The 25,044-nt window shown below is 37.7% G+C and overlaps 1 protein-coding gene across 1 annotated transcript in view; it reads left to right on the forward strand.

The window, feature by feature from the left end:
* The window catches only part of LOC121147410 (hedgehog interacting protein), an 88,882-nt gene extending 65,581 nt beyond the window's left edge, over positions 1–23,301 (forward strand). The window contains exons 9-13 of the mRNA XM_040967259.1: positions 1,995–2,118; positions 3,325–3,455; positions 7,497–7,578; positions 20,554–20,702; positions 23,046–23,301. Coding sequence (XP_040823193.1) covers positions 1,995–2,118; positions 3,325–3,455; positions 7,497–7,578; positions 20,554–20,702; positions 23,046–23,239 — 680 coding nt within the window. The 3' untranslated portion in view covers positions 23,240–23,301. The remainder of the gene's footprint in view (positions 1–1,994; positions 2,119–3,324; positions 3,456–7,496; positions 7,579–20,553; positions 20,703–23,045) is intronic.
* The last annotated feature ends 1,743 nt before the right edge of the window (positions 23,302–25,044 follow it).

Raw genomic sequence — 25,044 nt, forward strand, 5'->3', positions numbered from 1 at the left:
TAATTTTCTAAAAAGCGATTTATTTTAAAGAAAACAAAGTCATCGACCTGTAAGAGCATGTTGTGGGAATGGAAGATTTAAACATTATTTTTAATAACATGATTACCCGAATATTTAGAGAGCACATGTGGAAAGTTGGATAATAATTAAGTGTAAAACACTCAGTATTTTTTAACATTTTAGAATGTATTCCTTTTGAAGGAAGCAATATTTCAAATATTATTATGATCGAGGGAACACACTAGATTAAGATTATTAAGTTGATTGCTGCTTCTATTTGCTCATTCAATCCAGATATTTATTTAGCACCAGGAATGAAGCAGCTGTGTTAGTTCATGTGGTATTCAGTTATTTTACTTTATTTTTTTTTTCAGGTATTTATGTGTGTGGGGGGGTAATGTGTCATAAAAGCCAAACCAAAGAAAAATGTGGTTTGAAAAAAAAATGTAATAAACCACCAGCTCAATGGAATTTTGACCATATCTGTAGATTCAACTGAGTTCTATAGTCCAGCCAAAACCAGTTACAGTGTTAACGGTCCTACTTCTGTGAATTTTAAATCATGCCCACAGTTCTCATGACGAGCCAGGCCTCGTAGAAGCAGTCCATACACTCTGCATTTCCTTTCTGGAGCAGTTCATGTAATGGGTGCTGGCCCCAGCCACAGCGTACAGATGAGGAAAGTGAGGCGCAGAAGCATGTTGTGGCAGGGCTTCCACTGGGGCCTGAGCAGCTTCGCTTCAGAGTTCCAGCCCTGTTGCATCTCAAAGGGCTGGCTGTTTAAGATGTTTCATCTTTTCTACTTTTTGTAATGTAGAAATCACCATAGTCACAAAGGAGGGGCAGAGCACTTTACAGTGCATATGTTTTCTCGTGAGATTTTGCATAAAACACTGCCTGTTGATAGTGATGTACGTGGTATGAAAGATGTAAAAGTACACTTCAGATTAATTCACAATTAGCTGTAGAGCATTTCTGTTGGAATTATATTCAAGTCTTTAATGGCACACGTGAGAAGATTGAGGTGACCATACACATGATATCCAAAAGGAAGTGATAGAATACATTGTGAAACACATACCACTATGAACAAAACAATTCAAAGAGTTTAAAGGGCTATATCATTTGATGAAGTGACGGTTTTCTTACATACACAAAAAATATGCTTTTAAAGACTGTATGTGCTGTGCTTTCATTTTCATTAAAGTGTTAGCTTTTAAACATTTTATATAATTTGATAAAAGTCTGGCTTGGTCTATAAATATTTTAAAACTAATTTTTTAATTGTTATGGTATAAATACATTGATTTGCAAAATATCTAAATTCCAACTTCCTAGAATATCCAGACTCTAATCTCTAATTTCATTGAAAACTTGGTATCTTGACTACTATAAAAGAATAATAATAATAATAATAGCAAAGATTTGCAGAGCAGATATCATTTCTTTCTTTTTCATATTGCTTTAGATATATGCATTTTTTAATTTGGAAGGCATAGTTACAGAGAGAAGGATTTGAGAGGGATCTTCCATTTGCTTGTTAACTTCACAAATGGCTGCAATAGCCAGGGCTGGGCAGGAACTTCCAGAAGCCAGGAACCAGAAACTTCTGGGTCTCCTGTGTGTACACAGGGGCCCAAGCAAATGGGTCATCCTCCACTGCTTTTTCAGGCAACATTTGCAGGGAGCTGGATCAGAAGTAGGGCAACTGAGTCTGTATGTGAGGTTGAAGTTTAACATGCCAAGCCACAGTAGCAGCCCCGGTTCTCATGTGTTTAATCTGTATCCGGATGTCCATTCAAGGACATTTAAGCTTGATACTATTGCACCAAAGACTAACGATTGTCACTAGATGTCAGTGGCTAAGACCCATCTCTTACATCATGGAACACATTTCAGAGTTAAATTCATAATAATTTTTGCTTGCTCTATTGGAGTCTGTTGTTGGGCCAATAAAAATAGTTTCATTTCTCTAATTCTATGTTTCTTTCCAGAAAGTGAGCCATCCCTTCTAGAATTCAAGCCATTCAGTAATGGTCCTTTGGTTGGGGGATTTGTGTACAGAGGCTGCCAGTCCGAAAGACTATATGGAAGCTATGTGTTTGGAGACCGTAATGGGTAAGGTTTCCTGATACCACAGCTTGATCCACCAAATGACATATTTATTGTCAGAAAATATGTAAATAATTTGTCTCTCTTCAGACCAAAAACACACATAAATATTATGAGTTAATATTAGATCCACTTTTGTGAGGGGTTGATTTCGAAGAGCTCTAACTTTGTTAACAGGCTTGATTGAGTTCACAAAATGATTTGTAAGGGCAACAAAGACTTCCAGTAAACTTTAGGTCTTTAGGCTCTTACCTTCATCTTCTACATGATTTTACCTTGACATTGAATCCTTGGAAAACTGTTGCTTTATGTGAGTTACATAAAACATTTTTAAAACATTTTTGAGAATGCTGAGATTTTTATTTTTGGCCTAATTTTCAGGACTTGGAACAACAGAATATAATGCGCTTTATAGGATAAGAATGCTGCAAAATCAGATGAAGCATAAATTTTTTGGAACCGATACAATAGCCTAGTGATTAAAATCCTTGCTTTGAACGCACCGGGATCCCACATGGGCTCCAGTTCTAATCCCAGCAGCCCTGCTTCCTATCCAACTCCTTGCTTGTGGCCTGGGAAAGCAGTTGAGGACGGCCCAAAGCCTTGGAACCCTGCACCCATGTGGGAGACCTAGAAGAGGCTCCTGGCTTCTGGGTTCGGGTCCACCCAGCTCTGGCTGTTGCAGCCACTTGGGGAGTGAATGAATCAGCAGAGGAAAGATCTTTCTTTCTGTCTCTCCTCCTCTCTGTGTATCTGACTTTTAAATAAAATAATAATAATGATTTTTATTAAAAAAAAACATGTGAAGCATTTTTTCCCAACTTGCTGGCATTTCAGGCATATGACAGCTGATACACTTGGTTGCTACAAAGAAAGCAAAATATGCTTACCTCGTGCTCCTCCTCTGTCCCTCTCTCTGATTAATGGCCAAGTGGAAATTCTAGACATGGAGGGGATATAAGAGGGAGGACTTTTCTCATACTCAGCTAGTTTGAATGCCCCTTCCAAATGGAATGCTCTTTTTAGCTGCTTTCTCTGCATGTGGGAATTTCACAGTACTCACTCATTACCAGCTATATGACCATCCCTTTTAGAAGTCAGATCTGTGACAAATCAATCATTTATTATAAATTTTATGTTAAAACATTTTATTCTTTGAAACAAAAAAAAGCTTGCTTTCATTGTGAGTTTCTGATTATGCTTTTGTTGTAGGAATTTCTTAACTCTCCAGCAAAGTCCCGTGACCAAGCAATGGCAAGAGAAACCGCTCTGTGTTGGGACTGGTGGTTCCTGTAGGGGCTACTTTTCAGGTCACATCCTTGGATTCGGAGAAGATGAGCTAGGTATGGTACATATCATTCCTGTTCAGTTCTATCCCTGCTCCCTTGTGCAAGAGGCTTTGTTCTGTGTTGAAGAATAACATTGGTTGGAAATGCCACCTGAAGCACACACAACCTAACAGAGGTGTGAAACATAGAACATATTCTTTCCCTGGGGTGTCTTTATGTCTTACTCCTTTCCTAGATTCCTAAAATTATTAAAAACAGAAACACAGCAAGTAAGAATAAATGAGAATTTTTCAATTTGTTGACGATTTTTAAAAATTTTTATTCACAAAACAGATTTAGAGGGAAAGAAAGAAAGAAAAAAATCTTCCATCTGCTGGTTCACTCCCTAAATGGTCAAAAAGGCCAGAGCTGGGCTGATCCAAAGCCAGGAGCTTCTTCAGAGTCCCCCAGTGGGTGCAGGGCCAAAGGACTTGAGCTATCTTCCACTACCTTCTCAGGTACATTAGCAGGGAGCTGGATCTGAGGTGGAACAGTTGGGACTTAAACCAGCACCTCTATGGGATGCCAAACCGAAGGTGTAGGCTTGACTGCACTAGCCTCGAAATTTTGATTCTTGGAGAATTTTTAAATGAGTACTGATATTTTTTATTATGCATCACAATAATTTCTTCTTAATCTCATTCTGAAACCCTTTCGTCTTATCCACATCTCTTCGAATAAATAAAAATTTTGTTGGAAGCTGAAATTCATCCTTTATTTACTTTTTCCCCCCTCTGGGATATGAAACAATCTGAGTTATAGATCTTTACAATGGAATAGAAATTATCTTCTTATTGAAGACCTATGAAATAACAAATAGTAATTTTTTGGCATGTTCAGCCAAATGAATGCAGCGTAACAACCAAAGAGAAAATTGAAACTGGATTGTGATCCATCTGAGTGAATATTTTGTGCTGTAACATTTAAAATTACAGGAATAAACATTACTTTTATAGAGACTATCTTCGTTGAACAATGCTGAAGCAAGCCATGTCTATTATGCTCCTTTAGCCTTTGAGAGGATTTTCTAGGAATAAAGGAAGCAGAGTATGTTTCCTGTGCAAATCAGAACATGTCCTTAAAAGTTCAGATTTGGTTTTCTTATATGAAAGGAAGAGCTCATCAAAACAGTTCCAAGCCTTTCACTTTCTCAGACCCAGACTCTTTAACCTCATAAGACATACAGCAGTGGCACAGAATCTGAGGGAGCCTCGGAAGTTCTTGGAAAATATGGATTATGAAAAAGATACACCTGGGTTTCAAGTTTTTTTTTACACCAAATAAGTGTTCCATTTTCCATGAACTTTTGAATCCACTTGTGTAACTCCGCAAAGAAACTCCATCCTGTTGTGCCAACATTTCATATTGAACTTCCGTGATACTCTCCTACTCTTCTCAAAGGAAACAGAGAAATACCTTTTGTCCCTCACATCCTGTTAGGTGGCTTCAACTTCACTGGCAGATTCTGATTTTACAGAGAACTAGATTGCCACAGAGTTTGAGACACATGTTTAGATGTGTGGGTGGCTTTTTGATATTCCCAGGCCGCACTGCAAATGTCTCATCGTCAGTCATCATTACCAACATCACCACTGCTGGGCAAAACATCTCCGATGGCTGTATACGTGTAAGATTTGTTCTATTGAAAACTGAGTCAAAAAATAAAGCATAGGTACCTTTGATTCTCCAAAAGTTACTTCTCTGTATATACCTCCTGATTAAAATAGACTGTTGCTGAATGATATTTTAGTGACAATTTTTGGATTTAATTGAGGATAAAAAAAGAGAATAACTACATTTTGTACCCCTTGAAACAGAAGTCTTGAGAGTTTAGCGTGTGTGTGTATTTTAACTACAAAATTAGAGTGACTGTATTATAAAATTCAATGAGATTAAACCCTATGAGGTACTTGACAAAATAAATTGTAATACTTTTGTTTACATTCCTCTGTTTTTAACTTCATATTTATTTTTCCTATGATGTTGATGTTTCAGGGCATAAACCTCTTTTTTAACAACCTTTGCAGAAGTAGAAAAGTAGTTGAGTGTGCTTAATGCATAATAATAGAATGGAATAGAGAAACAGACTAAATCAAGGACTCTTTCCTAAGTAAGAAACAAATATACACTTTAAAGCCATATAAACACATAATCATACATAACAGTTTCTGATTCCCTATTCATGTGATTCATTCTGTGTATATAAATTATATGGCAGTGGTGGTAATAAACAATGGTGAAATCTCCTGAGCAGATGGCCCGTCTGCTATAGCTCATCATCATAAAAACAGCCTAGCACCAAAAATTATGGAGTTAACCCTCTTTCTCTCTCCTTTCCCCCTCTTTTTTCTTCTCACCCAATATTTATTTTAATGCATCTTTAAACACATTATATATACATATATACACATATGTATATACACACATGTTGATTTATTTGAAAACCAAATGACAGAAAGGTCTTCTGTCTACTGTGGTACTTTTCAGAAACCTTCAGTAGCTAGGACTGAACCAGATCAAGGCCAGGAGCCAGGGACTCTAACCTATATGGGTGGCAGGAATCAAAGTACTTAGCCATGATTGCTACCCTCCAGGCACATTAGCAGAAAACTAGATTGCATAGAGGCCAACTCAAACCATGCACATGTATTTTACAAATGTATTTTAATGACCAGCTAGCTACTCAGTGCCAAGCTCTGTGTGGCTATTAGAAATACAGCACCAGAAAACAAGACGAAATATCTAAACTGATGTCATGAAACTTGCACTGTAAACGAGGAAGACAATAAAAACAAAGATTGGGCCCCAGAACAATAACCTAACGGCTAAAGTCCTCGCCTTGCAAGCACCAGGATCCCACATGGCCAACCAGCTCCCTGCTTGTGGCCTGGGAAAGCAGTCGAGGAAGGCCCAAAGCCTTAGGACCCAGCACCCGTGTGGGAGACCTGGAAGAATCTCTTGGCTTCTGGCTTCGGGTCCACCCAGCTCTGGCTGTTGCAGCCTCTTGGGGAGTGAATCAGTGGAAGGAAGATCTTTCTTTCTGTCTCTCCTCCTCTCTGTATATCTGACTTTCTAAACAAACAAACAAAGGTTTGTTTTTTTTTTCAAAGTTTATTTAAAATCAAAATATGCTGTGGGTCAATTGGTAATAGATGCTTGAAAGAAAAATCTGGCAGGAAAAAAGAATTTGGGTATTGAGGAAAGTCTTCTTAAAATATTGTGATCAGGAATGACGATATATAATCACAAACTTATAGGAAAGAAACAAGTGAAACTGATGGGGACAACCCATACCTGGAACTAGAATGTGCTTCTGTTATCCAGTGGAATCCTTTAAGGATGGAGAGGAGTAAAGCGAGGAAGAGGTTACCCGTGTGGTCCCAGCAGCATCAGAAGAGCCCATTGGGTCAAGACTTGCTTTGGCTCTGAGTGACACTAGAGTGTGTTGAAACATGGGAATGTGATGTGTTGTTGTGGATCGCTTTGGTGTGTTGAGAGCAAGTACAAGGCGCAGGCACGAGAGCTCAGACACTATCCAAGTGAGGCGTGCTATCTGCCCCCGCTGCCATAGTAGTGGGAGGTGACAGTGGTGATTGGAATTCGCACCATGATGATTGATGTGGTAATCTGTCAGTATCTCCGGGCAAGTGATTTTCCTGAGCACGGACAGAGAGACAGACCTATAGAGACAAAGTTACAGAGATGACACTGCTTGGAGGGCACTTTTTAAATTTGTGAAAAAAATAAAAACTAAGAAGAGAAGTTTATTTGGACACAAAAACCTTTGAAATGCATGCATAGAGTTGTTTTTTCCTTATACATATTTTCTCTGAATTTTTGAAGATCCTTCATATGCATGGTTTTCAAAATCTTTTTCTACCATGATTAACTTATTGCCAGTGCAGTGGCTGGATAGAATAATCCCCAAGATTAATTTATCTTCCAGTCCTATTTTTGCATGAACTTTTTGAAGCACCTTCAGGTAATAACTGCTAGGACATTAGAAAGGAAGGCTTTGTGAAGCTGTGACTTAACTTCGGATTCTTTCTTCAACAGGAGAAGTCTATATTTTATCAAGCAGTAAAAGCATGACCCAGACTCACAATGGAAAACTCTACAAGATTGTAGACCCCAAAAGGTGAGCTTTCTTTTGATTCCTTTCAGTCAGTTACTGTTCTTCTGCAAGGTAAATTTTCATTTATTCTGATCAGTGACGGGGTAACTGCTACTGGCATCAGCCTAGAGGACCCCTTCTGCTTTCCCCATGCACCCAGGTCTGGGTGGAGAAGGCTGTTCCACTTCAGCCTTGGGGGACCAGACTTCATCACCCAGGACTCTAGTGCTCATTCGCATTTCCCCCCAGAGCAGTGTTGTCACCGTGGTATCAGACACAGGCTACAGGAGAGCCCTCATGTGCCAGGCAGTGCACTAGGCTTGGGGGTTGGAAGCAATCAACTCTCTTTATTTTTGAGAAAACAGGAAACTTACCGGTGGACATTTATAGCTGCTTAGTATGATTTTGGTTAAGTAATCAGGCTAAATGATTTTGGCAGTTCAACGTGGGAGCATCATTTCAAAACCACCCAAATGTGCATTGGCTCTCATGCAGACTGCTGTGACTAAATCAGGAAAACTGAAGAAGTGTGTTGTTATGCACTTCAGCAAGAGCAGGGTTGGAATGCTCCAGTCCTTTAAGGAGTCTAGTAATCCCTACACCGTACCTTCTCATTCACACACAGCTTTCCAATCATTTTAGATTGTAAATAATCTCTTGTTAATTTCAGGAATGAAATCTGAATTATCATCAACTAGACCTAGCCATAAGCTTAGAAACACCTAACTAGAGCAAAACGTACTGTCTCACAGACACAGCTTTGTGTCCTTGTCTGCGTGACCCTCGCCACACCGTGCAGCGTGTTTCAGATTCCTTGTACATTAACTTACTCTAATCTTGCATAAATCCTAGTGATGAATGTACTAAAGACATTGATTTGGCTCAATTTCTTAAAAGTTACTTTTAAGTTGTAAATCATGCATTTTGTCCCCAGAAAAAGGCACAATTAAATGGAAATTCCTTTCCCTTTTCTATACCTCAAAACACTTTACTGAGGCAAATATAGGTTGACATTGGTCACCGCAGGATGAAAAGGAGAGTAATCCATTCTAAAAAACGGTCTCTTGGTGGAATCACTTCTCATACTTCATTTGCTGATGGTGTTCTTTCTAAGAGCACATATTTCCTATCACAAGAAGAGAAGTTCCCAGCATCCACTACAGGGTTTTTTTATTTTTTCCTATTTGAGTGTAAAATTGATGTCTTCCTTGAAAAAAAAAGCAAGGAAATGAATGAGAAGGAAAATCAGACACCCAGGAGGTGGTTCAAGTTGGCAGAGTTAAAAGTAAACAATTAAACTGATGTTAATTCATACAATAGCAGCATCCTAATAATGATATAAAGGGATTTCACTGCAATCCAACATTATTAGTTTCAGAATGGTGATTGGTCTTTCATTATGTTGTCAAAGTTGATAGGCATTCGCCTGGTTCCTAGTAATAGTGTAATGAACTCTCTGGCCTCACAAAAGCCTTGCACTATTCAGCTGGATTGTTTAGTCTCTTGGTGAGTGGAGGTGAATTTTACACCTTCAATCCATTATTAGTGTCTAATTACAAGCGTTGCCATCAGGGACCTTGGCTTTGTGCTCCTGAGGCCTCCTCTAGTAGGGTGGTCTCCAACTGACATACCTGAAGGCCTGACTTCTCATTACGGTGCCTGTTGCTAGTGAGTTATGTCACGTGTGGGGCCAAGGTTAAGATTTATGTTTGCTTTTCAGAAGGTGGGGGAAGGAACAGAGTCCCAAAGACACTGTCCTTGCACTCGGGCATAGGCATAAATTTCAAAATAAACTGACTATAAGAATGCAAATATTTTCATAAACATTTGTTGGGAGCCTCATGCTGTTTCGATTTGAACACAAGCGTTTATTATTATAGCATTTCTCCCTAGAGAAGTTCTGCATAAGAAGACACTTAAGTATGCGAAAGGGATTGTCTTGGAAACGTGAGCTAATTACTAGCATAGTAATGTTCAGGATGTCTGTGTCAGAGCAAAACTTTTTTCTAAAACTTCTGAGGCAGAACTGGCAGAAAGAACTTTGTCAACTAAGAAAACAACATGTAGGGATTTCTTTTTATAGCAAAAAACTGACCCAAATTAAACTCTAGGCTAATTGTAGTCTGGTGAAGAAGCCCCAAGACTTGCTAAAATAATGTTTTCAGAACAATTTCATACATCAGTTAACTTGTGGCTGTAGAAGAGAAAAACACTGAATTATAAAATATTTATATTCTATCGTAAATGTTGTAGGAGTTACATTCTTTCCAGATGAAATGGGTTTTTTTCCTACTTTATCTTACACAGACATACAACACATCACATAAAGAAATTTAGAAACCATATGTGATATCTTTTAAGTTATTTTGGCAAAAGCAGATGAAGTTTCAGTATCACCCTCACTATGCAAGGACAAGGCTATGAATTACACAATCATTTACATAAATTATAAATCTTACAGTAGGCAACCTCCTGAGAAAAGGATGGTGACACAACTTGTTTTTACAAAAAAAATAGATATTATTTATAATGCAAATTCAAAAAACAGCATAATCAGATTTCCCTAAGGTTTTATCCAGCCCCTCCTTACGTAAAGAAAACCAGATTCCCTAAGGAAACAAAACAAGAATGAATTTTGCTTCCAAGTTGGGACATTGACCACACTTGAAGAATAGCCTCAGGGGTGAAACAGCTGTGACTCAGGACAGAGTGGAGTTTAGAATCGAGTCAGGGCCACGCCCACGGGGGCTCAGCTAACCCAGGAGTCTGTGGCTTCAATGGGTCCCATGCCCTGGCCTGGCATCTCTTCAGCCAGTAATCCGAAAAGATAGATCCAGATCCACCGAACACCAGATGTGGGCTATCTTGTTTATTGCACTGAATCTTGCCCTTAGAATAGATGCCCAGGCAGCGTATGGAGTCCGACGGTTGTAGTCTCTGAATCTTCTCCAGTCGGGTCCCTGCAAACAGTATTTCACCAGACTGTGTTCCTTGCGCTCATTTCAAGAGTAGAGATGAACATTCTATCCCTTCCTCATTTCTGTGAGGTGATGTAAGGGTAATTAAGTCATTCTAAAGCATTGAATTCTTTACACATTCCATGCATCCCAGAGTTATTTTCAGGTGATCTCTTTAACTTTGGTACTTTTCCTGGCTCCAAAACTGTGATAAAAGTATTCTTAGAACTTTAAAGAACTTTTTTAAGACTTGGTTTCCCTATGTCTAAGCCCTGCCTCCAATGCTTGCTGTTTAGAAAATCTTCTCAAAATTAAACAAATGCTCTGGGGTGTAGGGATGGGAAGAAGGAGAATTTAAGAATTCTGGCTTTATATAATTGTCAAGCTTTATTTTTATAGAACACAAATTTGTTCACATCATTGACAAAAGATTCTTTATTTTATTCTTGTTGTCGCTTCAAATGATCTTAAACCAAATGACTTTCCAAAAAAAAAAAAAATCTTGAAATGTTTCCAGTGTTTATTTCTTCAGGGATTTTTAAAACAAAATTATTCTTGACTATGTTGATTTGCTTACAATGTACCCATTCTTACCATGCTCTGGCATATTGCTTATCATTACCCAATCAAGTCACACACAGACCAATCCCTCAAGAGGTCTATAAATTAACAATGCAAATTCCAGGCTGAGAGGTCGTTTGACAGACATGTTGTATCTCAAACTCCTCTGTGACCAATGTCAAAAACCGTCCCTCCGGCCTTTTTCTATAACTCCTACCCCTGACCCCACTTCTGCTCCTTTTTTATTTATTTATTTTTTCTTAACGTCTTCATCTCATTCCTTACTACTCTGGATGCTAAAAAGTGCCTTTGTATTTCCCTACAAAAAAAAAAAATCCCTTGAGGGGGGTGGGGGAATCAGTTCTGCTGATCCTTTGCATATGTCCCCGGGAGCTAGCAGCCAGCTCTGTCACCCTAAACAAAGTCATACATAATGGGAGCGACTTTCTCCCAATGAGCCAGTCTAGTCCCCACTCATCAGTCAAAGTTTTATGCAAGTGGCCCCCCTGAGTTGATAAATTCCCACAGAGCCTGTTGACCCAGCTGCCAAGCCTTCTTGCAACAGGTGGTGTTTTCGCGGCCACCCTGACCGTAATACAAACTGTTTAGCAGCTCCACTGACCTTTCAGCTATTAACAGGGATACAGACTCCACGAGGGACTAGTTTTCAAACATGACAGAATTTCTTAACACCCGAGGTCATGAACAAGTATATGCCCTATAAAAATCCATTCAGCATGGTGGATTTGAAGTCTGAAAGACAAGGAAAACTTTTCCACATTTTTGCTCTTCTTATTATTCTACATCTACAGGGCTATTCACTTATCGGCCCACTCATGTTTTCTTCTTATTGTACTTTATCTCTTGTTGTCATGCATAATACCTTGTAACTAGTAAGCTGCCAAAAAATAATACCTTGTAACTTCCTAAGCTGCCAAAAAAACCGTGAAATGCTGAAGATGTAATATGAATGCATTAGGCAAGATAGAAGATAGGCAAGATAAAGCGAATGAGCTTGCAAATGGAACACACAGAAGTGCCTGAGGTGTCAGTAGATCATCATTCATTCTTTAAGCAAGATTTGTGGAGGTGAAAGCACATTTAAATAGACTCAGGTAACGCGTGTTATGTGGATTCATTACCTATTCCAATATCATACAAAATATTTTTACTTCTACTTCTCCCTATTTTAAATCTTGCATTCATTTCAAAAATGTAAAATGGGTTCTACAGGGCCCGGAACGATGGTGCAGTGGTTAAGGTCCTCGCCTTGCACGCCCGGGATCCCATAAGGGTGCGAGTTCTACCCCCGGCAGCCCCGCTTCCCTTCCAGCTCCCTGCCTGTGGCCCCGGAAAGCAGTCGAGGACGGCCCAAAGCTTTGGGACCCTGCGCCCATGTGGGAGACCTGGAAGAAGCTCCTGGCTTCGGATCGGCATAGCATCGGCCGTTGAGCTCACTTGGGGAGTGAATCATTGGACGGAGGATCTTCCTCTATGTCTCTCCTCTCTGTATATCCGCTTTTCCAATAAAAATAAAAATAAATCTTTTTAAAAAATGGGCTCTATAAATAAAGAGGAGCATATTCTTCAAGATGGGGCTTGTGAGATCATGTCAGTAGATAATGACAATACCCAAGATCCAGCAGCATTGAGGTTGCATTCAGTGTGCCTACCACGGTTTTGCAGATTTCTGAAAATGTGTTTCTAGAGAAAGATGTACACTGTAAGCAAAAAAAAAAAAAAAGTTTCTTAGCATCATTTTTCACTAATTCATGAAATTCATTAAATTGTGAGTTGAATTGTTTTGTTGCTTAAAAGACTTATTTTTGTCAGCAATAGCAATAGCAAAGGAACCAACTAGTAAAACATCAAATTTGGGAATTTGTCATCCTAACAGTCTCCAAAAGCAATTTAAACTGACATTTTTGTGTACTGAGGTAGGACAAAAAGTTGTTTTGAACAGTTAGTGATATTTCAAATTTCTACCTTCATATGATACATAATTAAAATAATGGTAGGCCTGTTACTTTATAAGTGGGGAAAAAGAAGATGAGAATTTATATTTGAGGATGATTTTTAAATTTTTTGCACTTTTTAAATTAAGTGCTAATCAAAGTCTTACCTACTTGATTTGCTAATGTTAGTTGCCAATGTTGTGAATAAATATGGATAATTCAAAAAGGAAATTAACCAATTGCATTAAATTATTTAAGAATTAAACATGCCTATTTTTTCAATTATACTCATTTGTTACTTAGTATATAACATTTTTATCACAGATAGTTAAAGAAGTAAGTACTTAAGTTAACACGTTGATTTGGGGGTTCAAAATTCTGTCTTCACAATAGAAATCAATGGCATTGACTTTTTAAAATTGTATTCTAAATTTTCAATTTTGTTTGCTGTCCTATCAGATTAATTCTGATTTAATCAATGTAAAGTACTTTCTCACATGTCTTCTTTGTCCAAGAGACTGTATTTTGCATCATATAGGAAGTAAATGCATGAGAACTTAGACTCCCCCACTCCAAGAACTTTATTTTTACTTTAAAATGGGAAACTTAATATTTAATCAAAAGGATATTATCTGAGATAATTAACAGTGTGATAAAAAAAGTTATTTAAGAACATTGTACATTGCAGATACTCAAATGAATGATCCAGAAAGTTCTGGAGTAGGTAAAATTCATCATGATTTGGCTTCACTGTTGCAGATTTCTCAGAGATGAAGGCTGGGAAATCCAAGAACAAGTATCAATCTGGTAAATTCTTGACAAAGACTCCCTCTCTGGCTTGTAGAGAGCCATCTTGTCCCTTTGCATCCTGAAGTGACAAAGAGAGAGGAAGTGCCAGCTCTCTTATTACTCTTAGAAGGGCAGTCATTGCATCTGGGGTCCCACCGGAGATCCATCTGTACCTGATTCCCTCCCAGAGGCTGCTTCCTATTTCATTGCTAGGGATTAGGGCCTTCTCGTATGAGCAGAAGAGAGGAGAACACACCATTCAGTCCCTGATAGTTCTACAATTATTATGATATTTTGTAGAATGCAAGATTTTTCAGGAACATGTCTGATGACCTAAAGTAGAAAAATCTGTTTTTCCATATTCTCCTTCCGTAACTAGAGTTGGCAGTTTCTGTGGTCAAGGCATTGTGACCACAATACAAAAAGTTATCTAAGGTAATTTGATAAAACTGGATGTCATCTTTTTTATCTAAAATGTATCTTGATTTCCTCAAGGAAAAATAGACATTGGGTTAAGATAATAAAGTTGAAAACAGTGGTTCCACATACCTATTTAGATCTTTGCAAACTGTAGTGATGGTGTTTGGCTAGGAAGATTAGTGAAGTCTAAAGCATGGATTGCTACCTTTTTCCTAAAGTAAGGGGACCAGTTGAAAACCATCTATAGTAAGTGATATGAAAGACACTTATCCTCTTCAAACTCTGTTCTTTTCAACTGGGGAAGAATAAAACTGGTTCTCTCCTGAGGATAAAGAGACCATCTCTGGTCTGAAGGCAGAGCTGGCAGAGTATCATCCCGATCAAATTAAAGCCACAACATAACATCAATGACAATTTACAACATTATAGAATTAATTGACATGGTATTGAGTAACCAATATGTTTTAAAAAAATGTAAGTTCTTAACCACATCCTGTGACTACTTCATTGACATTTCAATTTTAGTTTATATACAGAACCAGCTGCTATACACCTTAAAATATCTATAGGGTACTATTCAGCTGCCTCATGTCTATTTTCATTTCAGTATTTAGTAGTTTATAGTGTTGAAGCATAATTTTGCTGAACTTAGCAGATTTTAGGATAGTCTAAACTGGGTTATAATTCTAACAAGACATACGTCAACAGTTTAGTTGCAGAAACAGTTTCAGGAGGGGTGTACAGAGAAATCTTCAGTACCTTAGTGAGGAGTAACTAATCTTTGTGTTCTACCTAGTAAGGTATGTGTGAATCCACGCTGACCATTTCCTATCTGGTTCTAAGCTTTCCTTGTTGTTCTCTATCTATTCTATTTTTTTTTTTTTTTTGGAAAGCAGTAATTTTTAAAACATCCAGTTTCTTAGCAAATAGCCTTTGGATAGCACTGTTAGGAAAAATGTATTGCCATCTTTACTGTCAGGAAATCCCAATGAGGTCTATAGTTCCACAGGATCAGATTTAATTTGCTCTGCTTTTCTACCTGGAATATGATTGTGTCATAAATGTGCAAGACTGCTTACAACCAAATGGAATGTGTGTAACATGTTATTGTTTTTTAAAACTGCAAAAGATGATCATGCATTGTTATCTAAAAATGTTGTAAACCCATCAAAATTCAGAATTTCACTCGCTATGAGTAAATTGAAGTTGAAAAAAATAAATGCTGACATGACCAGGAAAAATTCAGTGAACAGTCAGACTAACAGCAATTAATTATGGTGGGGGCAGGGAGGAGGGCTGAGTAGAGTCGGTTGTTCATTGACCTTGGAGAAAGTCACTAAAATGAGTATTAGATGGTACAGCAACTAATGATCTAATTGCTATTCCTCTGCCTTAGACTGTACAGATGGGAAACAGTGAACTTTGAGCCATTGTGGGAAATTTCCCCATTTCCCTACCATTTTTTACTCAAAAGTGCTGAATATTGACTCTAAAACTAGTGAGCGGTTAAGGCTGATCACTCTGGATCATGCTTACAGAATGAGGAAATTCATTAAGCCCTGCATTGGGCTTAACTCTGTCCCAGTGCAGAGGAGGGATTCCATTCTGAAGTAAGACTGTACAACATCCTCTTCCTGGAAGCTTTGAAATGCACTAATTGAAATGCAGTCATTTTCTCCTGGCTGGGGAACAGTACTTCCCAGGTGCAATAGGCATGGGAATCACCCGACAAAGTTGTTAACGTACAAATTTGAATTCAGTCATTTTCCAGGAGGTCCACAGATCGGCATTTTCTTATAAACTACCTGTTGGTTCCATGCTTTTGGTTAGTGAGGGACCACATTAGGAGTCATGAGCATTTAGATTTAGCAGTTTTTCCTAACTCGTGAGAATGGGGAATACAGGTAGTTATGATGACTTTTGCAAAGACTATAGTTGTAAAGGGAACACTTGGCCATGCATCCCCATGGGACTCTGGATACCAGGGCAGTCCTTCCTTCATGCTCTCCCTTAAGGAGCCTGCTGTTTGAGAGATGCTATAGATTTATTACATTTTCTAAAGCCTCCCATGAGTGAGGATTTTATCAAAGATGCATTACTAATGATTTGTATATCTTATTTTATAATAAAATGTATTTAAAATCTGGAAGCCTAAAAACAACAAAATCTGACTGGGGACTGTTACCTTCCATAAGAGACAGAGCCAATTTCTGCAGTACTCACTCTGCAGGGCAGGCCAGCTCAGACAGAATCTATCCCTGTGCTTCCATACGAAGTCACAGAGGGATTTGCCTATATTGATTTATTTTTTTATATATTAAATTAAATATCATTAGATTAAAACCATTCACAGTCCCCTTACTCAGAGACATTCACTGTTGGCCGCAGCTATTCACAAAGAGTCATCATGCATGGTGTGTGTTATAAATTACTTATTCTTCTCAACTACTCTCGTTACTTCAAGAAAATATTTAAACTTTTACACTACTTCACTAAGTCAGCCAAAGTAGGCTTCTAAACAATTTCTTAAATTTCTAAAAGCAATGCTTTCTACATTGAAGAATGTTGTGCAATTTTCTGTACTAGCTCCTCGGTGTCTGAGTGTCATGTGTGAAGGGATTAAGAAATGTATTTCTCTGATTTAAATGAAGTTTGAGGGCTATGGAGATAGCTGTCAGCAAATAGGCTCAGTATATTCTTTATTATAAGCTTATATCCATCCTCTTGGGTATGTTTTCTATTTTTAAAACTAATTGACTTCATTTAGTATAATGAAAGATCCAGAATTTTGCTAAGTAATTATTTGAAAGAACAAGCATATGTAAATTATTTTTATTAGAACTTACATTGAAATATTCTCTTCTCCCATGCAATAAAAATAAGTATGAAATGAGCTAACCTGTCACAGATATATGCTCCAGATTTTTATTCAGAGTCCACTTAGGTATGTATATGTAGTACTTTTATAATACACGAAATAGCCTGGTACAGCATGAAAATAATAATTTTGTCCAACTTAAAAAAAATTCATTTCCTGTGAAGCATTCCTATTGTTTTCAGTAGAAGAAGGACAATGCCACTAGAGTAAAGTGAACGTGGAAGAGGAGAGCTGGAATCACCAAAAATCCAAGTCAGATTTTGTCACATATTGCTAGAAAATTACTTTAGTAAGTTGGCTGCATTATCATCTAGAGGAGAAAGTCAAATCTCCTTTTCACATGCTTATTTTGCCCTCTTAGCCTTTTGCTTTTTCACTAAAGTTTTTGTTAGCTCAGAAGTGCATAGTTTATAATGAACTATGCCTTAGAAGAATTCTCAAATATTTAAGAGAAATGTAGCAAGTGTTTTCAATTTTGTATTTATGATTTAAAATTATAGCAATTAGATTTTAATGATCTCTCCCCTGAATAGTCCATATACTCCAAAGGCGATCACCCAGTCACATAGAAAATAAACATCCTTTGAAAATTGCATATGCTCATTAATTTCTGTAACTCAAACACACTTTTCTTAAGATTCATCCATGTGTTGCACACTTCCTTGGGTCCTGGGGTGAAAGAAGAAGAAAGAGAAAATTTGTCCTTATAAAGTTTATATTTCAGAAAGTATCTTGGAAAATTACATTAATACACATTCAATTTAATGTAATATGCACTGAGGACCTCTCCATATTTTTCTAGCTCCCACGAATATAAGAAAATAAAATATTTTGGTGACTTAAATGTAATCTCTCGATAACATCCCTCAATTCTGAACTAATTGCTTCCTCATCTTTCTTCCGAGGATACTCACGTGTCCCAGTTTTGTAACAGATCTGTATACACGATGCTTTTGTGTGTGTATCTGTCTTTGCATGGGTGGTCTCCCTGAGGACCACCACCTCCTTTATCTTTTGTGCCACTGAAGAGTACCCTTGCCTGAGTAAACAAATGGTCTTGGAGTTTGAGTAGCATTTGCCCACTGAAAGCTTTCAACAAGAAAAGGAAGGAAGCATGGCCTGTGCCTTGGAGAAGCAAAGTTCTGGAAGAGTCTTATTCTTTCCAGGTTAAGAAATCCATAATGGTTAAAAAGACAACGTGAGGACTCACTTCACAGGCTAAGTAGGGAATGATAGTAATCAACTTCAGAAATGGAAAAAAAAGATAAAAGTTTTCTCAGGTGTTCAGTCGGTAAAACTTGAGGAATTAACAATGTATATTTACTACAGCCACACAGAAGCAGTAGCTAAATAAACTCAAGCATGAAATTTTACTATACCCACAGATAAAAAGGTTAGGTGAAAAGCAATTTGGAATGCCCCGTATAATCCTGAGACTTCATATCTTTGAATGTTGGGTGGAAGAATAGTCCAAGGATCTATGGGGAAAGTTCAGACACGGTATCCTAAAGTACTGCCCTCCAACCTTGAGGCATTGGTCATCACATGATCTATTTGCCTATACTTTGCCTCAAACAGGCAACATCTTCTAGTTTAATTGAACTCACCTGATCTAAACTATGCCTCCTTTTAAAAGATCCCACTTAGAACTGGCATAAGCAACCTCGCATTGCCTGGTTTGTCACAGGTGATCTATTTTTCACATAGTCTGAGTCTCAGGTCAGAAGAGTGGACCAGTGATTGTGTATGGAGGTTAGGGACACAGAACTCTACAGTTTCAATACCAATAAAATTGGAACAGTTCATGTTTACTGAATGCTATTTTGTTAACTGATCATGACCTGGAACTCAGTGAAACTTCATAGCTACTGAAAAACTCATCTTGGGCTGTGAAAACAGCCACCATCATCTCACAACAAAAATAAGAATTTTATATGAGAAACAAATAGAGCAGTCTTGTGATATGCAGCAATAAGAAGATAAAGACACACACACAGAAAAAGAAGACGAGGGCCTTTAATATTCTTGGCAAAAACATTGGACATTTCCTCTGCCTTATCCCATCCCGTTGCTCCCAGAAGGACTCCTCTGGGGAACACATGGAAGCTATTTGTTAATGTTTTCTGAATGAAAATATGTTCAGTCCATAGAATGCCTTAGGGACGAACCTTTCACAGAAATTTACCATTTCCAGATTTAAATAAGAGGGAATTGATTTAAGGGAGTTTTCTGAATTGCCACATTAGTAGCAAACCCATTGCTTTCAACAAAGATTCAGACTTCTACTGAAGAAAGAGAGAAATGAAGTCACCATGCATTGTTTGTTTTTTGATTTTTAATCTATATGATATTTTTACAGTTTTTTTTTACAAAGCAAAGTGAATATTTTCAATCTCCAGATCATGTGTAACAGGAAAATAATCAGGGAAAAAAATCAAGGAAAATCATTATGATTTTTAAGACATTATGGAAACAAACTCTTATCCCTTACATTGCCCGTAGGGTCATAACAAGATAACCTATCTGGAAAAAACTGAGTTCTCAGAGCATGATTCTTTGTTTATCTCAGAAAGCTCTATAATTTACCTCTCTGATGCTGATTTTGACCCATAATGATCACCTTCTTTGTCAAGGTACTTAGGGAGTCCAAACCCTGGTGTCTTTGAGTGGTGATGAAAACATTTGTTTACATTCCTGAATTGTAAAAAGCCTTCTCACCATGTTGTGGCCAGGCATCAGTGACTAACAGGAAAATACCACTACACATTTTCTTTTTCCAAAGAGTAGGTAAGGAGCCCTTGGGACCAGGATTCCAGCCCAACCCAGCTGGAACAAGAAGTTTATTTGAAAATCAGTGATGGTTATAAACCCATTTGAAGTTATCTTGATTTCCTCTATAAATTATAGCCCTTGTAGAACACCTATACAAAATCTCTGACCTTTTACATTGCAGATAAGGTGTTTCTGTTTGCTACTATTAGTTTTAATCCTCTCCATAACAGAGCAAAATGAAATTATCATAAATATACATAAAATACCCAATACACACACATACAAGTTTACACCTTGACTGACTGGTTTTTTTTACAGCATAGGTGATGATAACCTCTCCAGACAAATCTATCTGCAGAAAATATTTCAAAAGAAATGCAAAATGCATATCTGTAAATTGCAGCTACTGGATGTAGACAATCAGTGTAATTCAAGATCCTTATCTGTTCACTCTGGTTCGAAACTGGCTAGCTTGAAGGAGTTTGCTAGTCTTGTCAGTCTTAAATTTCAAGTCACTTCCAAGAAAGGTCTCATTAAAAAGCAAGATATGCTTCAAAGGTCTCATTAAAAAAGCAAGATATGCTTTATAAGCAACAAAATCACTAGATAGGATTCCAGTATTGATATTCGAACAAAATAGATTTTCCACTCTTGTCTCTTCACACAGGCCTTTGATGCCCGAGGAATGCAGAGCCACAGTGCTACCTGCGCAGCCACTCGCTTCGGAGTGCTCCCGGTTCTGTCGGAATGGCTACTGTACTCCCACGGGCAGGTGCTGTTGCAGCCCAGGCTGGGAAGGGGATTTCTGCAGAACCGGTGAGTGTCCCTTGTCCCCAGGAGGGTCTGGGGCAGGAGTGGTCCTCAAGTACTCATGAACTCAACATCCGCCATTTCTGCTAGAATGGTTTACTGCTGAAAAGTGTTTTCAATAATACTAATGCTCTCCTGTTTCTGAATTTCTAAATGAAATCTCTCCCATCTGCTTAAATGCAAGCTACTTACTCCTTAGTGTAAAAGACCTCTCCATGCCTGAGTGTTTTCATAAGGCACAAAAGGGAAATAGCACAGGGAAGGCATCTCTGGTGGGCTCTCAGTCCTGGGCTCTTGAGATTTCATTGCAGTCATTGAGGGAGATTTTGCAAGCCCTTCTCCAGACACCCCATAAATGCCCTTCCTGGTTACTGCTTGCTTTCTTGCTTCGTCATACTAAAAATGGGAGTTTTCAGTGGATGTTATTAAATGCAAGGGGGAAATGCAATTATTTGAGGGCAAATTATGAGATTTTTAAATTATTTGCCACTCCCTTGTGAACCATCAGCTTGGTGTGCAACTGCTCAGACAGAGCAAAGCAGAATTACTCTGGGCTTGTTCTAGCCTGTCACATGAGATTTACTCAATTTTGTGTAGTGATGTTTAAGTTCTATTTGGTATGAAGGAAGAAACCTGGGTAAGTTTAGAGATGGAAGTTTTAAAGTGTTTATGTTGAAAATGCACATTCACCTTACTTCAGAAAGATTTTGATCTCTACCACTTCCAATATTAAAGCAACCTCTGTTGATGAAAACTAAAGTCCCAAGTTAATATTATTTGCAATTCATAATTACTGCTAGTTTTTCTTCTAAAGATGGTTTCTGAAAATTATAACTTGCTTATTTTATATGTGACCTAACAAAATTAATCAGTATCTACAGTTATGTGGATGTGCTATATATTTTCTTTTGTACTCTACATTTGAAATTGCTTAAGCACTAATGTCATTATGCAGTTAAATAATTACATAACTGACTGTCATTGCATACCTAGGACCAGGCTATCAAAATTGAAACACAACAGAAATTAAGCACATTATTGAAATTAAATCCTTGCATTTTATTGACCCATTTTATTTCCTTTCTGTTAACTTAGTGAAAAATGACAACAAATGTTCAAATGTGATAGTATTCAGATCCCTGATAACCTGTCAGCCCTCTGCTTTCTTCCATGAATAGTGATATCAATCATTCTGCTATATTCTATTTTGCATTTTACCTAACCCCTTGTTTGACCTAAGTTGTCAATTAACAAATATTTGATGAGTAACTTCTAGTGGCAGCCATGTTTCAGCTGAGGATGGGCAAATTTTGTATGCAGTAGGCTAGAAATATATGCAACATAAGTGAAAGTGTACACTTTGAATTAATGTAAAGATTTACTCATGCAAATGTTTTCACTTCCCCTCAAATTTAAATAGTTTTAATATATAAAATAAGTCCAAATCATTTTATATGGAAGTAATCTATTTGGGATATCTGAAACCTAAGAATGTCATTGATATATCCACGTAGCCGACTCAGCTTCCACAACCTTGAAAGAGAATTTGTCTTCTTCCTATACATTCTTTTGCACTTCAGCCACAGCACCCTGGGTTTGGACTCAGGTATTTGGAGAGGTGAAAATGACCCTGTGCTGTCAATGTAAAAGAAAAGGGATTCAAGGGATTTGATTCTGTCCACAGTGACAGCACTTCCCAGATCCACCATAAATAGCAATTAATTCATATACTCAATTTCATGTCTGCCTTTCATTTTAGCAGTAAGTTTTTGTAATCCCCATTCGTCGTGTAGTGGTAAAAATTATTTCATGTAATTGTCTCATTTAATCGGGAAGAGGATTTCCTAGAACATCCTTCCCTGGCTAATTTTACCAAACCCAGGAATGGCCTGAGACTCTAATCAGAGGGAAGCATTGGAACGAAGGGAAGGAGAAATCCAAGGGTGTCCCTCTGGTGGATTTTCCATCCAACTCACACCAAGAAGTGACTATTCCTTTATGCTGCATTGGAAATGCGAGGGCCAGTGCAGGTCGCTCTTAAGCTGGGGCCCAGCTCCCCCAAGTTCTAACTTGGAAGAAGAGGATAGCAGGTCCTGGAAAGCCCTCTGGAAGTACCCCCGTGGAACAGAGATTTGAAAGGATTGTTTTTCTAGAAACATCTCCTCTAGTTTATTAAGTTCCATCCCCCAAAGAATTTGAATCTAAGAGCCTTCTTTCCTGTTTGTGGATGTATTGTTCCCATCTTCCTCCTTCTTTCCCTCCATTTCCTCTGTATTTTTCTTCTCATGGATGCTTGATTCTGACATAGAGAATGACAGTGCAATGTTTTTGCTGTTTTTCTTCTCCCAGCAAAATGCGAGCCACCGTGTCGTCATGGAGGCGTCTGTGTTAGACCCAACAAGTGCCTCTGTAAAAAAGGCTATCTTGGTCCTCAGTGTGAGCAAGTGGACAGAAACATCCGCAGAGTGACCAGGGCAGGTATTCTTGATCAGATCATTGACATGACATCTTATTTGCTGGATCTAACAAGTTACATTGTATAGTTTCTGGGACTGTGTGAATACTCCTTTCCACTGGGCATTTATTTTTATCCTGTCATTAAAAAGAAAGACTGTTATCCTGCTACACACTCCTGTGATTTCATTTTCTTTTATTTAAAAAAAATTTTCCAGAAATGTACATATCCTCTGTGTGCATGTTGGCACATTTGCCCACATTTGCACAGACACACACACACTCACAATCCCCATTCACATGGTTGCATAACAGATGGATTTTTAAAAAAACGCATACTTCCTTGTTTGGAGTAATTTACACAGAAATTCCATTGTAAATTGATAACAGAATTTTTATGTCACCAGAAGAGACTATTTGACTTCATAGGAATTTTCTGTCTGTAATAACTAAAGTCAACTTTAATAGAGTTTTGAAACATTACTGTGCAATCTGATGGATCTAATAAAAAGGCAATATTTTTATATTAAAGGACTTTAATATGAGAGAATTTTTCAGAACTCCCTGATGAATATCTAAATGGGCAACTTGATATAAAATTATAATCTTCATTTTTACCAATGTATTCAATTACACCATGTTATGCACTTACCTTTTTTATTGGCAGAGAAATCTGGTTTCTCCAGCTTGATCTCAAGATTGTTTTCAAATGTTTTATAATTAAATCCTAACAGCATATTTTAAAATCAATCTTCCTAAAAGGTCTGCTCTTACTGTATACTGTATTTATCATTAGGCACTGGGTTTGTGTTACATATTTATATTTTTTATTTTATTTTTATAATGTAGACATCACCTAGATGAAACACCTTTACCCTGTCCTGTAACATACTAAAGTTACATTTTTTTCACCGTCTAACTTGGAAAGAAGGGGAGTGAGAAAGCAAATAGTCTTTAACGTTATGTAGATCTAACCTAACAATGCATCCTTTCACCATATATAATCATTAATGATGAATGAAAAGGCGAAACAGCTAATCTTTATAAAGTGCCAGCAGTAAATATTTGTAAAGTACTTTACCATAGCAAGACTGTCAGAGTATATGTGATTAGCATGCTGTCTGTTTCACACACTGAGTCAAACCTCACTGGAGAAGAGTTCACTGGTTTTGAACCAGGTCTTGGCGATATAAGCTGCCACTTGTACTAATGTTTAACGTAATAATTCTTGCCAAATATCACTTCCAAGGTACGGGTTCCTTCAGAACTCAATGAAAATACTCCCTGGTTAATGCATCAATACATTTTCTGTGACTTCTCTGTTCAGGCATTTAATGAAGTGACATATTCTAGCTAACACTGGAAAAAAAAAAGTCTGGTAGATTTTTTTTTCTTAATAGTTTTCTAGTCCAGCCCTCCATATTTGGATTTTAACAAAAGTGTAAGGCCTCTTTGCACTACTGAGGAAACACATCTACTCTTGACAAGTGCACACCCATTGCAGTTGTCCCCTTCTGTAAACATCCATCCCTCTAGGATCTAAATTGTAGAGTAGTATGGGTTATGCAGCACCAGCTGACTTTCCAAATCTGCTCCTTACCTTTAGGCATATGAGCCTCAATTAAACAACAATCTGGTAGCTAGTATTTCTCTATGAGAGATTTGTGATTAAAGCACAGTGAGCATTTATATAGAAACCACAATGTAGAAAGAGTGGTTAAGTGCACTGCTCTTGTCTTCCATATATGATTACTTAAGTTTCAAGTGACCTCATGCCAAATGGAAATGGGTTGAGAAATCTTGGTTCAGTGCTTAGTGAACAATAGCCTGCATTAAAAAGTGCATGCATAATTTTGCACGATTTAGATTCAATTGACAGTCTATTCAAAGAAGT

The sequence above is a fragment of the Ochotona curzoniae genome, unplaced genomic scaffold (assembly GCF_017591425.1).
Source record: "Ochotona curzoniae isolate NIBS_2020 unplaced genomic scaffold, NIBS_Ocur_1.0 scaffold_4506, whole genome shotgun sequence".
NCBI classification, from domain to species: domain Eukaryota; kingdom Metazoa; phylum Chordata; class Mammalia; order Lagomorpha; family Ochotonidae; genus Ochotona; species Ochotona curzoniae.